At 44.6% G+C, this 17,227-nt stretch overlaps 3 protein-coding genes across 3 annotated transcripts; all 3 read left to right on the top strand.

Annotated features, from left to right (window-relative positions):
* Positions 1–232: 232 nt before the first annotated feature.
* On the top strand, positions 233–3,516 carry LOC131210095 (zinc finger protein 845-like). The gene is made up of 2 exons (XM_058203293.1): positions 233–351; positions 434–3,516. The coding sequence occupies exons 1-2, from the start codon at positions 305–307 to the stop codon at positions 3,429–3,431; spliced, it is 3,045 nt and encodes a 1,014-aa protein (XP_058059276.1). The 5' UTR covers positions 233–304; the 3' UTR covers positions 3,432–3,516.
* Positions 3,517–3,943: 427 nt separating this feature from the next.
* Positions 3,944–10,230, top strand: LOC131208367 (hamartin). Its single transcript, XM_058201098.1, has 6 exons — positions 3,944–4,130; positions 4,218–4,546; positions 5,116–8,466; positions 8,531–8,688; positions 8,759–8,873; positions 8,973–10,230. Exons 2-6 carry the CDS (start codon positions 4,453–4,455, stop codon positions 9,245–9,247), a joined length of 3,993 nt encoding a protein of 1,330 aa, XP_058057081.1. The 5' UTR covers positions 3,944–4,130; positions 4,218–4,452; the 3' UTR covers positions 9,248–10,230.
* A 2,515-nt stretch (positions 10,231–12,745) lies between these two features.
* Positions 12,746–13,442, top strand: LOC131210861 (uncharacterized). The gene is made up of 2 exons (XM_058204167.1): positions 12,746–12,920; positions 13,001–13,442. The coding sequence occupies exons 1-2, from the start codon at positions 12,834–12,836 to the stop codon at positions 13,391–13,393; spliced, it is 480 nt and encodes a 159-aa protein (XP_058060150.1). The 5' UTR covers positions 12,746–12,833; the 3' UTR covers positions 13,394–13,442.
* Positions 13,443–17,227: the final 3,785 nt, after the last annotated feature.

Raw genomic sequence — 17,227 nt, 5'->3', positions numbered from 1 at the left:
TGCGCGTGAAAGCACTGTGCCAACCATTGGGATAAGTTTGAGAAAACAAACACAAAATTAGGGATGGTAATTGCAAGCGATATTAAGAGAGCTAGGTTTCTGTTGTTGTGGAGGGCTTGAGACCAACGAAATCGGTGAAATTTGGTGAACTTGTGCTGTTTTACAGATAAAAATTGATTCGACCGGTCAACGAGGGAGACGCAAGCGTCAAGCTTTACGAACAATCCTTGATATCTTGGCTGAATTATCGAAGGCTCTTTGGTTACAACAACAATAGTGTGTCGGGGAAGGCTAGTATCCAACGATGGATGCCGACGATGAACCGATCGTCAGTGGCGATCCGACAGAGGTGTAAGTTACAGCCACTTCTCAAAAGCTACAAATCCTTAGTTCTCTACCAAGCTGATCATTCACCTAATTAACATCCTTTCAGTCCGAACCAGAACCCTGAAGCGTATTGCCGATTTTGCTTTTCGGGAATAGACGTTCAGTCAGTGTTTTCGGATGAAAACAGCACAAAGACTGATCTGCTGGCCCGTTTATCCGAGTGCATAGGATTAACCTTGACCCGAAATGCCGACTATCCGAGCAGTATCTGCTCCATGTGCTCGCTTATGTTGGGGGAATTTCAGTGCTTTCGGAATCGCTGCCTCAAATACGACGCAGTCGTTCGTCGATGCAGGCAGGATTCGAAGCCCGTGATAGAGCTGTTATCCCCCAAGTTGGATAGTTCTGTCGCTCGGAATGGTAGCAATCATGCGGAAACCTATGCGCCATTAAACGATCTCCTGTTCGATTGCCAATACTGTCCGCGGCAGTTTAAGCGGAAAAAGTACCTTAATCAGCACCTCACATCACATCGGCGTTTACAGCAAATCACCGACGTACAGCAAGCAAACTGCCGCTCCGCGACGAATGGAGCGCCTTCAGACGAGGCCCCCGATCGACTGTCGTTCAATGGAGCAAAGGATTCTGCATCCGGAGAACGCAACATAAGCTGTGAATACTGTCCGCGCAAGTTTACGCGCAACATGTACTACATCCAGCACTTGAAGACGCATGAACCGGACAGCGAGCGGAAGGAAAAACCATTCCAATGCCTCCACTGTCCGCGTTCCTTCAGTACGCGAGTACGACGAACGCTACACGAAAAACGAGAGCATCCAAAGAGAACCATCAAGAACAAGAATGAACCGAGTGCGTTCGTTTGTCCCGAATGCTCCAAATCTTTCAAGTATCGTTACTCCCTTCGTATGCATCTACTTAACCATCGTGGCCAGCTTCCATTCGTGTGCGACGTTTGTAGTAGCGGTTTTTACAATGTCAACTATCTGACTGCGCACAAAGCACGCTATCATGGACCGAATGCCGTCGAGGTGGCGCTCAATGAAAGGGTTTCTTGTCGATATTGTCCACGAACTTTTTTGCGGAAGTGTGATCGCACGTGCCACATGAAGCAAATGCATCCAAACTACCCTCCCGAATACGACGGTGCTAATGACGAGAATGATGTACCAGGATTACTAGAAGACTGCCCACCGGCTGACAGCGAGGGATTGACCGACCCGGAACTACTGCCACCGAATGTACACGAACCCATGATGGTGATAAAAGAGGAGGAACCATGCACGGAATTAACTTCAGAGCGAAGTGGTCAAAGCGGCTCAGTTAAACAAAACCCCACACTTTACTGTGAGTCGTGTGCAATGGGGTTTGATACGGAGGATATGTACGCGGAGCACATGGATGATCAACACACTTTTCCTGACCAGGGTTCAGTGAAGCCTCCTGCCTCTCAAATACAGCACCCAATGATGCATCACAAACGAGCGCAAAAACTATACTGCCAGTACTGTTCGGCCTGTTTCAGTCGAGTCGGCTATTTGAACGCTCATATGCTGCGGGTGCATCCGCAAGAATACCAAAGCGTTATGGGTGCTCACAAGTGCCGATTTTGTCCGCGGCAATTCAACAAGGGACGGTATCGAAAGGTGCATGAACGCATGACCCACTTGAAGCGGGGTGAGGTATTACCGGAAGGAACCAAGTCGGAAAGTGATGTGGACACAGATGCCGGGACCGGTGCAACAAACTTTGAAATGTCGGGCGCATCGAACGACGCCATCAGCAATGATGCTTTGATTGACGAGCTTTGCCCCGCACGGCTTGTGGTAGTTTTGGAAAGGTTGCCAGAGAAAGTGCTTGCATCCTACCAATGGCAATTGGATGAGTACTATCAAACGACACCTGAGGTGGCCCATGATACGGAGCAATTTATTGAAGTCGTGCCAAAGGAAGAAGAAAACAGTACGTCGAATCCGCCGAACGAGACTGACGGTGACTTGGCCGTAACACAACGCACCAAACTTGGCATTAAACTGCATCCTTGCGGCAACTGCTCCAAAGTATTTAAAACGCGACAGGCCCTGCGAAAGCACTCGATGTACCACAGCGGAGAGCTTCCGTTTCGGTGCGACGAATGTGGAGTGCAGTTTATGCGTCCGGGACAGCTCTCCTTCCATAAGGCTCGGTACCATGGTGTCAGCGCACCGACGATAGTAAATCGCTATAGCTGTGATTATTGCCCAAGGATCTTTCTGCGTAAGCAAGATCTTGCCAGCCATTACTTCATGGTTCACAGGCGCGATCGGGCTGCGGAAGTATTCGTTAATGACGGCGTATCACCCGCATTGGAACAGCGTAAAAAAAGTAAACGGAAGGAGTACTGGTGCCAGATTTGCGCCATCTCTTTCGAGCGGCACAGCAAATGTGAGCGCCATATTCTCCAAGCACACGTCCGCGACAGCAGCGTTGGTGCCGGAAACCAGACCATGAAACCGGTTAAACTTTGTCGCTGTAATATTTGTACGGCGATTTGGAAGAAGCGTGAGGACTGGCTCGAACATCTACGAGAGCATGCAAATATTAAACCTCATCACTGCGAGCAGTGTTTGAAGCGACGAAAAAAGTTTATCCGGAAGAAAATGCACAAGTGTACGTACTGTCCGAAAGTTTTCATTCACAGTACCACTCTGAAGTCACATCTTCGCATCCACACGCAGCAGTTACGCTTCCCTTGCAACGAGTGCGGTGTTATGTACGACCGGTACCGTTATTTGGCAATGCACAAGCTTCGCTACCATTCGGAGGATGCGTCCGCGGCGCCCCAGGCAGGATTGCATAAGTGTGCTTACTGTCCACGAATGTTTACACGCTTGCGCGATGTTAACTTTCATCAGGTTTCGGTACACGCAGATCAATCCACCCAGGCCATACAGGAGCTGGAAGGAGAACAGAACAGAGAACCAACAGCAGAGGAACAGGACCTGTTCTCCCACGAGTTTGGTAGTCTTTCGGAGATGCTACTGAACAGCAATTATAACGATTTGGCAAATAAGGCAAACGTCAAGCAAGAGTTTCCTTCCAGTTGAGCCACAGAAGACTTATGAGTTTATCATGCATAGAAAGATTTCTTTTAGATCTAATTTTCAATACGTAATTATTGTTAATAATGTAATGCCATGTCGCACTAGGTAGAAGCTGCAATCGAACGTCAGTAATTGAACAAGAACGTACGGCCGAACTAGTGATGTTTGAACTATCGTCATTCGTAATCATTCGGAATAACTTATCATCACAATTAGAGCTTAGAAAACGGATTTGAACTACGCAACGCGTTTTCGTCCAGTTTATTTGCCATGATTATACATTTCCATTAATTCAACGATTAGTATTTAATTATAACAAAATTAAAAGGCATTTTAAATAGCAAAGTATAATGTTGAAATTATTGCCCGAAAATTTGAACTATCTGCACCGGAGAAAAAGCTATACACTATGTGTTTTACTGCTGTCAGTAAATCGGTGCAACAAACCACCGAAACGTCAAAAGTGATTTGCGTGCGTGCAAGGGTTCAACATCATCCGGTGGTGAAAAGTTAAAAACACTCTCATAATGGAATGTTCCTAGTGTTAGAAAACCAATAAAAACTTGTTGTACCACGTAATGTAGGTTGTGTTCGGTTCGATCGCCTAAGTAGCCGGTTGGGCGACTGAATTGAATGTTAGGTTAACGAAATTTCCTTCACATCGCGAGCTGTAACAAGGAAGTGACTGTGGATCTCTATCCGGTAGGTGTTCTCTGAACGAATTACCGAATAGCTGAGAACCTGACTCCTACAACATAAGTTGAGCACAATGTGCGCAACATTTTGCAGGATTATCGCGATCTACAGCATCAGCGACGAAGACGACGAACAGCGATAGGAAAGTGTGGTAGACATAGTTCGCCCCTAACCTTACTGCTGAGGGCTGCAGCGTTTGTGGTTTGCGAAAACTGATTTCCAGAAACCACGTGCAATAGAAGAAACTGCTTTGTGTAAATCTGTGCAAGCTGCAAGCCATTTGCTGTGACCCATCGAAGCTCTGCACAACGCTGAAGCAAAGACCACGATGGACGTGGGCAAGTTGTTTGATGACCTCGAGTCGAACAACCCGGAACGGGTCGATGAGGTTAAACGCAAGTTTCAGGAGATATTTACCTCCAGTAAGTGAACACGTCCGGCCATTTATTATACACCTTACCCAAAGCTTGCTAAATATTTCAGTTTTGGGAGACACCTTCCATGAGATTAAAAAAAATATTTTATTTGATCACTTAATGCCTTCACTTATCACTTTACCAGGATTTGGTCATTTTATGTCATTTTTTCTCTGGTTATGGATCATTGTTACATATTCGGCGAGTACATTAATCGAATACCAAGCGATGCTTAACATTATACCGATTCTCTGACACCGATTCCATTGCATCAGAGAGAGTGACTAGGTGCGGCCTTGAATGGTAACAAATGAAAGTGAAAGCGCCGGCAAACGCGGTACGATTAGCTTTTATTTGTTTCTTATCATTCAGCCCGCGTCAAGTGTATATATGTGTTGGAAGAGAGTGATTTATGCTAGGTTTTGTGTAATACGTTTTTCAATTGAGAGATAAATTAAAACATTGTCTAGGAAAAAATCGAATTTAACGATCATTAATGCTTTGTGCTATATTGACACCTTAGATCAGAGGAAATAAATGGTCATATTTTCAAACCTCTATTTTGTTTCTTTCAGCAAAAGAATCATGGCTGGCGTACAATATGATGGAGTACTTTGGCCAGACGTCTTCGGTGCGAATAGTTGACATTTTGGTGAAGGTTCAGCAGCCGCACGATAAGTACATTTTCGACAAACTTTCGGAGTGGATTCGCAGTGGAGGCACGAAGGTACTCGGACTTACTCTGTTTGGACACATTATTCAGAAGCGTCCGCTATGGCTATACAAAGTCGGCAACCATCAGTTGGTAAAAGACGTATTGAAGCTATCGAAGCTGGAAAAGGACATTACGTCCCTGATCAATGCGGTACTCTGCATTATCGATTTGCTGCCGGTCATACCACTGGCAATGGGCAGCTTCGTGCAGGATCTTTTCGACGTGTTCAACTATCTTGCCACATGGAAACAGAATGAAGCTCAGCTGCCCGAATATCAGTTGATTCACCTGCAGTTCGGTTTGTACGAGCTGTTCACGCGGTTGTATGGCATGTATCCGTGCAATTTTGTTGCCTTTTTGAAGCAAGAGTATGCATCAGGTGGACGGCAGGCCGTGTTTCAGCACACGATAAAACCCCTGCTCGATACGGTAAAAATTCATCCACGGTTGGTGCTCTCCGATCGAGATAGTGAAACGAGTCAACAGCGCTGGAAAAACATGGAGCCACACGATGTGGTAAACGAGTGTTCGCGGATGTCGTTGGAGACTCAAGATCCACAGCCGCTCGATTCGCAGTCGCAGTTGATGGCATCGGGTAATAGCGAGTGTCCATGTTACATGACACCGATTAAACCGTACGAATACACCGCGGGTGGTGCGCTTGAGTTCCCTTGGAAGGCGAACGTGAATTTCTTCGATACTCTTTCGCTTGATCAGCAATTATGGACGATCACGGCACAAAACTCGTTCTGGTCGCCAAACAACAATCTAATGCAACCAACACCACCGCCAACTAGCACCGTACCGCACACCCCAATACCGACACCAAACTATACGATCCCACAGCATCCGGCCCCGCTGCCTCCTGCAGCGGACGGTGCATCGCCACCTGAAGCGGCAGTAGAAGCCACACCCGAAACGACTCCAATGAAGGACCTTAAAGTGGCCCCAAGCCGCGCCTATCCGACGACAGTAAAACCCCTTACGGCCCGTGCCATCTGGACTCCGTCGCAGCCTGCGTCGCCAGTAAAGAAGGACCCGGCTGGTCAGTCACATTTCAATTACGATTTTCCGCTCACGGTTGTTACTTCGAAGAAGTTATTGCGGGTACTGAACGATCGCAATCAGTCGATACTGCAGCTTTCTAATACAAACACCACGGCTACAGTAGCCACCACGGCGACCACAACGGCAACTTCGACTACTAGCAACAGTGTCCCGTCTAGCCCACTACCCATCGATCAGCCACCGCAACTACAGCAACTCGCTGCGACACCTCACATCAATCGCAATGAGTCGCCCATGGTACCAATAGTCGGTGCGGGTGGCCCACGTACTAACGATCTTAGCCAAGAGGATCAGGAAGTAAACGACATCAACGCCCCACATATGCATCACTCTCAGTCCCTCCCGGTCGGCACGGCCGTACCAATACGCGATTTGTGCGGAGATGACGATCATGACCAGGGCGAAGGTTCTCCTTGTTCAGCTGGAGGATTGCATTTTAAGAACTCCCAGTCGGTCATCAACTATACGCGTCGGCGTCTGCACAGTCACTGCTTGGTTGACTCGGACCCTTACTACAGCACCGGGACCTCTCCCGCCGACGCTAGTGGCAATTTTATGCGGAACGGTTCCACCATGGCCACACAGCTAGTTGCAGTGACATCAACTTCGCCGTGTAGCGCGTTTGTTGGCGATGGTGATAACGGGTTCCAGCACCAGGTTCCGGTTCAGGTCTGCCAGCCGCAGCAACCCCAACAACTTAATCACTACCACCATCAGTGCCACCATCACATCCATCTGCACCAACACCAGCAGCATAATTACCATAATCACCATCATCATCATGGTGTATATGAACAGGGCCAGCGACGCCACTCGCTGCCAGACCTGAAACATTACACACTAAAGGTGGAACCAAAGTTACTGCTAGGTTTGATCGCCAAGCAGCGCCAATCAACCCTTGTCAGCGGTCGTGATCAGTCAAATGCCGAAGCGAATGGCGGCGGTGGTGCAGGAATAGCAAGCTCCTCGACGGACGGTAGCAATGCCGACAGTAGCCCTTCGGAGGAGGAAGCCATTTCGGCGGCGACTCATTTTCACAGGAAGCAAGAGCAACGATCCAACGAGGAACAATTGGCACGCAATCAGCATCTCTTTCAGCAGCTCCGGTCTAATCTGGTGCCCGTTACGCCGACCAATCTTTACCATCATCACCATCCGCCCCCGTCGCTTCGTCACCAAACAGCTTCACAGTTTCAGGGGTCAACATCGGTAGGGGTCTCACGCCTTGCTGCCCGGGCTACGGATCGCCAGGAAATAACTCCGTACGGTGCAAGCAGCACACAAGAAAGGACTTCCACAGCAACACAGACGGTGATTAGTTGGCCGCAACCGTACGAACAGATATTCTACGGTATACTGCAGGAAGAGTTGCGCTTTAAGAACAACGCGTCCCAGCAGCAGAACGATCAGCAAACGCAGCGATACGGCGGTCGAACGGACCCTTACGTGCTGCTCGATCAGTACATTGAAATGTGTGCCAAAAAGCGTGCCACACTAACCGAGAGTGCCGCAGCCGGGGGTCGTTTGCCTGAATCTTACTATCAGGATCACATTCGATTGCTTCATCTGCAGCTGCAGTACGAGCGGCATCGTCGCGAAATACATGCCGAGCGCAATCGACGACTGCTAGGCAAGAGCCGCAAAATCCGTGCTCTCGAGCAAAATAACGAAGCCCTGAAAGATCAGGTAGCCCGGTTAACGAAGGAAATCGCTTCATTGAACGCAGAGCTCAGTACGGTCCGGCGAAAGACGAACGTCGAGCTGCAGGAAACGTCGCGTGAGTGCGTGCGCTGGAAGGAGGCACTATACGTGGAGCAGGAACGCGGCAAGGAACTGACGCTGAAGATTGAAGCTCTGCAAGTTGCGATAGATGACGAAACGCGACAGCGGCGTGGCGTTGGCGCCCATCTCGAGCAGGTGCAGGGCGACCTGTTCGATTTGCAGAGCGAATTGCGACAGGCACTCGGGAAAGCCGACCTTGGGCAGCAGTATCGTGATGAGCTAACACGGCTGCAATCGGAGCTCATTATGATGGGTGAGGTGCAGCTCCGAACTAAAGAAAAGCTATCCGAGTTGGATCGATTACGTGCCCGGGAAGCGGAAATAGCGCTTATGAAAACAAACTACCACGAAGAGTGGAAAGGTAAAACAACATGCGAGTTTCATTTAAAATTGCGCCTTACTGTTCACCTGTTCCGTTATTGCAGAACTGAAGTTTGCGTTGCAGCAAAAGTCGGCACTGCTCGACACAGCCAAAGAGCGACAAGCAGAATTGGAGCAACAGCTTATAAAGCGTGAAGAAACGATCACCCACCAGAAGCGCACGCTTAAAACAGTCAAAGAAGAATACCAGGAAAAGTTTAAGGTACTGTACTAGTATATAAATAGTTGTTTCGTTTTGATCGCGTCAACACGCCGATTTCCTTGACTTGTAGGCATTGGAGAATAAGTACGAATCACAAAAAGCAATCATTATTCGAATGGAGGACAGCATTGAGGAACTACGGGAGAACAACTGTGCGGCGAAATCACCGGATTCCGATCGAACAGGTACGCTGATTCCTTTCGCAATACAAAAATATTATTACTTAAAGAAATTAACCGAATCAATCTAACTAATCGAATACAATGGCCTTATTTTAATCGCAGATGCTGTCGGTTCGCTAGACCATACCTCACCGCTATCGATTTCTTTGGCCTCCAGCGAGGGTTTGTCGGAAATCCGTAACCTTTCGGCTCTGGTTGCTCCGAATTCGGCAGGCCTTGGAGCTCAGATGAGTGGTGGGAATGTACTGTCCAGCATGCTTAACAGCACTGTCAGCAGCACAGATCATCATGACTTGAACCACCCAATACCGATGACCAGTGGCCATGCCGTCGGTGGCAGCGGTCCGCCGAGTGGTAACTTAAGGCCGGATCCATAACATTGTCCTGAAACACAGGTTCGCCGAGGACTTTGGTTTTGTTTGAGATAAACACCGGCGGCGACAGAGTAAGTTGTTACCGTGACGGTCATTGATCATCTCTCGTCGATCGATCGTCCTTTGCATTGGTTTTTTTTGTTGGAACGTTTTGCGTTAAGGTGTTGCTTTTGTTGATAGTTTTCAATGGGACAGAGGCTATAAACGCCCTTAGACGATTGCAACCAGTTTTTGTGTGCGCTGCGATTACTCGGCCCGGAGGGTTACATTGGCCGGCTTATCCTCACTTTTGCTGTGGTTTATTGTAGGCAAACGATTGTTTTTCAAAGCAAATGTGGCATGGCGGATACACGAATGGCCTATTAATATTAACAGCGGCAGTCAACAGTGATGGAGATGATAGTTATAGTTCGTCTGTTTGCTCGATCTGTTCGTTCGTTCAACATTTCGGTTCGAAATTTCAGAAAAAGGTTTTAGTAAAGAAAGGGTTTTAGTAAAATGTCAGAATAACATTAAACAGAGGACAAAATAACATTTAAAAGAACAACAAATATATATGAGCACGTAAATGTATGTACACTAGGGTTTAGCATACTTTTGGCAAGTACACGGTGGCATTCAAAACAGGAGAAAGCGGGGCAAAAATGCTAATACACCTATGTTCATTGGAATGCTGCGAAGAAGAAGCGATCGAAATCATTCTTTATGAGACTGGAATTCTCGAACGAGAAACATTTTATTTATGTTTACATGAAGAATGAAGAAAATCACATCTACGAACATTAGAACGGAATTAACAAAACACAACAAGAACGAGGATACAAGAAAGAGATGAAGTAAAAGAATCTAAATTTAAATGCGATAAATTGATTGAATTGAGGAATCGGTAATGTTAGCGGGATCCCTGGATACACGGGTAAAACTTATGAAACGAGGGCTCGTGCGAAAAATGTTTACCACAATAATGAACAATAAAGATTGAGGATTTCCATGTGATGTGGACCAAACTGGATTTGCATTCGTCGGATCGTGTCGCTACATTCCTCTGGGAACTGAAGAAAGGCCATCGTTCGATGCTAAGCCCTTGCCAAGAATTCCCATGCAAGGTGATTGTTTCTCACGGCTATAAAAACATTAACATCAACTGCCATCGTTTTGGACATCTTTTCCAGCTTCGATTTTACTCCCGACGTGTGTTCCTCATAAGGAAATACTCCAAAAACCAAAACATGAACACGTTCAAGCAACGGTTAGAATGCAAGTCTTTCCCACATGCGTCCCTGAAAACTGCAGTAGAATGCCGGACAGCGCCAAGTTACGACTGGGCTGTAATTGCGAAGATACACAATCACGCTGTTGGAATGGCACTTAAGGCCAAATTCATTTATCGAAACCAGCCCAAATCATTATTCTTGATGGCTTATTCTTTCTTGTTCTGAATGTACCGTCATACATTGTATTTAAAGAAATTCTTCCGAGTTCTCGGCAACTTCCATCTTGGTATGCTATCCGCCTTTTGTGAATGTTGTGTGATTCGTAACACTTGTCCCTTTCCATGCTCGGTTTTTGATTAGTCATTTTCTTTATTTTCAATTGCTCGGTGCGTTGAACAACGGGCTAGCGAAGGGATGTTTCATGTTGTGCTGTGCTTTTATAGCAATATATTGAAAAAGCAGTATGTGCATTGCTGGTATGATTTCTGCCGCTGGAAGTTGCAGCTGCATAGATCTCCACCGTCTGCTCGCTCCCTACCGATTCGCAAACACATGTTCGTAGCCGCGGTGGCTGATCTAATAGTGCCTATTTTAACGGCTAAAATAAGCTACCATTCAGCGCCTGTTTCGTAAGGCCAAATGCGTGTGTCGAATGGTTCGAGGATCACACTAGTCTCACGGCCAAGTGTATCCTGCGCAGGGCGAACCGTGCTCAATTGCGTTTTCTTACAACTGTTTACGGTGACATAAAACTGAACATTAAATGCACAACCAAGCGATTTTATGCACTAGTCTTTAACAGACCTCTTGACCTATTCTTGACACGAGTTTAACCTATTCTTGTTTAACTTGTATAACCTATTCTTGATACGACTTTCGCGGCCCGTTTCATCACTTCATTGAAGGACGGCAAAAACATGCTATAGTTGGCAGTGACCGCAACGGTTCCCGATACGTCTAACGTCATGGAACTCGAAATTGAAAACGACGCTCTGCCGAGATGGATGTTTGGTGGGAAGGCGAAGGCATGCAATGTGCATTTAATAAAGCTATAATGTAAATGATGCCCTTTGCAAGCTGATTCACAACTCCGGATGGAACCGGCCGGAACGATCCATTGGAAATGCTGAAATAAGATAATATACTAGACAAGAGATATTTGGTTTTGTGAAACACTCATGCTTGAAAAGTTATGAATAATTGACGGCAAATATTTGAAATTTACGAGGATGTCATAAAAAATACTAAAAATTTGTCCAAGAATACTTGATATACTTTTAATATAAGGCATAGATAGCCGTCAACTTGGACTGCCAAATGATAACGATTAACGTAATTTGATCAATTAAGTCAGCATAATCTTCATACGGTACAGTAATTAAATTATATCCCAATCGGCGTTCGTTATCTTTCTCTCCATCTATCGCTCGCCATCATAATAATGCTGCTGCTGTAGATGCTCTTCTGAAAGGTGCAAACAACAAGTCTGCTCACACTTTGTTTCACACTTTGCAAAATATTTTTCTTATCGTTTTCTTGCAAAATGCGTCACATTTTGTTTATTGAATGTTACAGTGGCTTTATCATAAATCTGGAAATTGTATTTTGAAATAAGTAAAAAAAAATCATTGCTACTAATTAATGCGCCAGCGCCTGTGACTGTGCTCATTTGCATATTTCTTCACACTGCTGGTCCGACCGCACGAAGCGGCTATTGAATCCGGTTAAGCTACATAATTTGCATCGAACTTATTCCAAACGCTTTACCATGAGGCGTTCATAGGCAGCCGATTCTCGCTTTGCATAATTCATCCCCATTAACTTGATCAACCTTCCTGGGTGTTTATGCAGTTGTGTACTAGCCGGTGATGCTCCTAATACCAACTGCACGGCGCCAAACATGTCAACTTGTTGTCATTAACCGTTTTATGGACGCAGAACCAATATGTCAGGTCAGGTCTCCGGCACTCTTGCAGCAAATAGAATGACTTATAGATATTGGTTGCAGCAATGTTTAAAAAAAACTCGAACCTTGTTGCCCGGAAAGTCTAATCCGAAGTGCTTGTAAAAACAAAGCTCGGAACAGTTTTGTTGCCGGCACGTTTCGCTTTCATTGACGATTGTCTACTTAACCTTGTACCCTTCTTTATGCGCGCACACCACCGGAGAGGAGGCACTTTGACACTTTCCGGATAGGTTTCCGTGCGAACGCGTGATAGTATTTTAATGACCTACTGCGGCTCAGGCGTGCTGCAACCGTAAGGCGATATAAGGCAACGCTTTGTGAGAACCAAATCAGTTCCGTGCTAGTTTTGTTTGCTGCATCTTTCTGCAACAATCGAGTTCGTCGCTGATAGTGAAGTCTTTTGTTCGAAATGGCGCAACCTATCAGAGCTGCAGTACTTGTATTGATGCTGTCACTAGTTACCGTACAGAAAGTGGTTGCATTTGACGACATTTTGGTAAGTTTAACGAAAAGTGATTCTATGTTCCTGTAAACTATTAAAGAATATTTCATAATACTCGTTACTTCCCTTCTAAGGATGATCTTTTATCGTTTTTCTTCGATGATTCGGAGGAAAACGACTCGACACAGATGGTGCAAGTTCACAACAAAAATGCAACTATTAAAATTGATTGTATCAATGTACCCTGTACGCTGAATGTGATGTGCAACAACTGTATCAAAATGACTATGAGCGACCCAGGATCATCAAATTCCACCACTAGTGCTCCATCGAGTTCTCCCAACGGACACAAGGCTGATACTACTGTTGGCCCTACTAAGAATACTGGCACTACTCCCAGCACAAACGTTGCTACTGTTAGTGCTACTAAGCCTACTACATCAAATGCTAAAACCACTGTCAATACTGATAACCCTGCCACCGCTGACGACGCCAGTAATGTTACTGTCATCGCAGACGGTGCTTGAAATTTTGTCTGGCATATTTAGCTATTAATAAAAAAGTTTTCTAGTATGACAAACAGCTTCCCATTTTTTCAACTAAACGATTTGAGAAAGCATTCAAGCGTTGTTTCTATAAAAACAAGCAAGCATATCCAAACTAGAAAATCCGAAAAGTGTTGAATCTTTTATGTCTACAAAAAAATTTCCCAATTTTCCGAACGGCGATATATACAGTAGATAGCGTACACTCCAATCTGCACCCTGTCGATTGGTGCCTGGTAGCGAAAATGTAGCCACGGTGAAGCAATTTTGGTTTCTATTTTGCGCCATTAGCACGTCGGAATGTGTCATCCGTCCATCAACACAAAGGTGCCGATTCGGAATGCATCGACTGCACCTTCTCAATAAGGGAATAATCATGCCACTGCAATTGTATATGGGTTTGCTAGCGGCGCCTGTTCGCGTTGACAGACGCACAAGCACTGCCGGTTCAGCCTGTGTAAACGAAATGGGTAGAAGAGCCGGAATCATAAATTAAGCGTAAATAGAAGATATACTACAAATATGAAATGTGGTCCTTCTCTCCCTGATATCATCGAGCAAAGCCGGTTTGGATACCAAGACCCAAGTTAAAGCGGTATCATCTGCTCAAAAGCTGGGCGTGCGTTGCTTGAAGTAGACATAATCTGGCAGGGAATGGTACATTTCCTAAAGCGTTCTCAAGCAACATTATTCGATATTTTGAAAAACTGGTTGGGCATTGGAGGGTTTATTTACAAGTTTATGAATGCTTTAACTTTTGTATAAAAACTGTCTTTGTGTTTTGAAAAAAATAGATACTATGGCCATGAGATAAGTAACACACAATAGAAGTAACATAAATCTTTAAATAACTTACCGGAAACAATGGTTATATACGAGAAGAGTTCGATTAATCTGAATTTCTTTTCTGCATTTCTGAATTACCACTGAAGGTGGTTCAGTGGCTCTCAGCCTTCGAAGATACTGAATCTAGTGGAAGTATTCTTTACACTTTGTAGTTGTTCGTCAAGCTCATCACAATTTACAACGCATATATTCTTGTCACTCTATGATTGCTTTTCCACAACGAGTTGTTCTCCGCACTTTCTTTTTGCAAAAGGCAGAACAAACGATGAATAAACATTCAGTTTTATGAACGATGGTGTATGCGTTACCCATCAACCTTAGCTCGAACCTACGATAAACTGCGGAAGACGGTTGTAAGGTTATAAGGGTGTCCCGGTTGACAAATCATAGTACTCAAACTGAGGTAGCCTGCCCTAGTCCAGAGATTCCCTATTTCAGTAGCAGCAATGGGCAGCACGCAAAAGTGGTTTACTTTGGTTGCACTTGCATGGCTCCTCTGTGGTCATACTGCCACTGCAGCAAATTGGCTCGACGTTTCGATTAGCTGGAAGGTAAGTAGAGTTTTATCGTCTGATGGCTGCACGGTTGTTGTATCGTACTGATAGCGATTCTTTGCGACGTGGTATCAAATATCAGCTAAGCTGGAATTTGTTTCTGGATTTTGTGGCACAGAAGCAGTTCAATTCACAGTGGAATAACAGCAACACCGATGGAAGATCATATGGGTCGAAAAACATGTCTTTAGTTGACCTTCTGGGCATAAATTCTAGCAGTGTTCCAAACCAGTAGCAACACGACAGCAAAACTACTCTTTTGCGGAGCTATTTACTAACCTCAGGCGAGAGCTGCGAATCGCCCAGGAGGGACACTTCTTCAGGGACACGACGGCATAATGCTCCCGGCGTGGAGCGTAGCAAACTTGATGATGATGATATTTACTAAACATTTTATCTTATGATTCTAAAATTAACCTTGAGGATGAATTCAAATTTCTATGTTGTATCAGTTGTAAGAAGAAATAAAAATGTCTTTTTTCTTTATGAAACAATATAAGTGAGTTTGGCAAAGGAACAAAATAATTATTGCAATATGGTTTAAAATAGTTTCTTTAATGAAATTAAATGGTTTAAAAAAAATAATATTTACGGCTACAAACAATAAGCGGTGTGGTAGATCAATAATAATCTGCTTAAAATATTGTTAGCTGTGATAATTCCATCAAAATGAATTTATTCCTGCTTCGTAAGCCTTTTGACTTCGTAACCAAGACAGCGTGTGTATAAATGTTTTTTATGTAAGCACCATTCCCAATGACACCAATAAATACAATACAAAAAAGTTTGTTAAGTTCGTTTAATGATTGAACTATAGATGGTGCAATAGCGGAAACATGGTATGAGGTTTGAAAAATAAGGTATTGTATAAACATAAATGAAAATAACACATCTTTCAAATAATCTCAACTTCATGGATATAATCATATTTATTTGTTTTTTTATATCAGTATCCACTTGAAGGAAAAAATTGAAAGTTATTTATTCAAGAAACCGATGTCAACAGATAAAAAAAAGCCACCTTAAAAACGATTTTTCACACAGCAAAAGAAATCTATGTGTTTAAAATTGATCCTTGCAATAATTTATTAACTATTATTTCATACAAACACGGATGTTTTTTTGTTTTTAAACATTGATTCAAATTTAGAACATTACAAAACGCCCACCAAGAGCCTATAACCTCTAACTAAGGCCTGGCCGTAAATTATATGTTAAACTAGTGTTCTATTCCGTAGGTTCAAACGACTGCCAACGTTCGACCTTCTGCCGAAGTCTCTGCACCGTTACAGAGCAGAGCAATGCATCGGAGCCACACTGCTGCACGCACTACTTCACGCACCGTAACGGTCAAAGCGTCCAAAGCAAAGCAAGCAGTTCGTCCAACGCCGCTGCATTTCGTTGCCTTCTGTTTCGTTTCCTGGAATTAAAAGTGGCTGTGATTGCATGTAAATTTGCCGATCAGTGCATAAATGCATCGATGTGTTTTTGTTGCTTTTGTATTACGGGCACCGTTCACTATATCTTCCTGTATGTCGATCCTTGTCTCACACTCATTTCTATCATTGTCTCTTTCGCTCGATTCCTTCGTTGCGTTTCATATACTCCACATCCTCCAATTTTTCTTACGCTCCGCAAACGAGAACTTAAGAAACGCCATGATCGTAGTATGCTTTTGATTTATGCCGGTTTTTTACGAGATCGAACACTCCTTCGACCGGCTTTTCCGTATTTTCTTTCTCATTTCGTACGTAGTAAGATTTTTCGGACATTCGTTTTGCTTTTGAGGATGCCTGTTCAGTAGTTCGACGTCAACTCCGCCTTGCCGCGTTCCTGTGTTGTGTCACAATAGCCGTCGCTGCTGATTGGGTTGTGATAGGGGACAGCGAAAATCTCTTCCCGCCGAACAGGAGAGAAGGACATGAAAAACCGTTCCGAAACGAACACAAACCTGAACTTAAGCCGAACCAGTACGCGCCGAAAATGGATGGGAATGGCGTGTAACACGTTATAGGAACACTTACGCGGCGTGTTCCTGCGCCTGAAAAAAGGCGGTCTTATTTAAATGTGCGGCGCCTTGTGCCAAGAGGCGGCTGCCGATTGTGGTTTTGATTCTTTTCTTTCGCAGCTTCGTTCGATGTTTTCTGATGTATTACGGCTGATGGATTTTTATGCTGGAAGAAAAACAGGAGAGAAACATACGATACGATCGTATTACTTCGTAAAAAGAAGTATTGAAATCAAAGTGGGCCCGTTTGCCCTCCGAATCTAAAAACCTTGGTACGATTAGTTTCAATATTATTTACGTGAGAGTTTTTTAGAATTAAGCTTCCATTATTACTAGGCTTGCTTCTAACTCTTTGCTTATGGTTATTGTACCCTAGTTTTACTTAACGTTATACAACTACACATCTTC

This window comes from Anopheles bellator, chromosome 2, assembly GCF_943735745.2.
Source record: "Anopheles bellator chromosome 2, idAnoBellAS_SP24_06.2, whole genome shotgun sequence".
In the NCBI taxonomy this organism is placed as follows: Eukaryota; Metazoa; Arthropoda; class Insecta; order Diptera; family Culicidae; genus Anopheles; species Anopheles bellator.
This window is presented reverse-complemented; position numbering and strand designations above follow the sequence as displayed.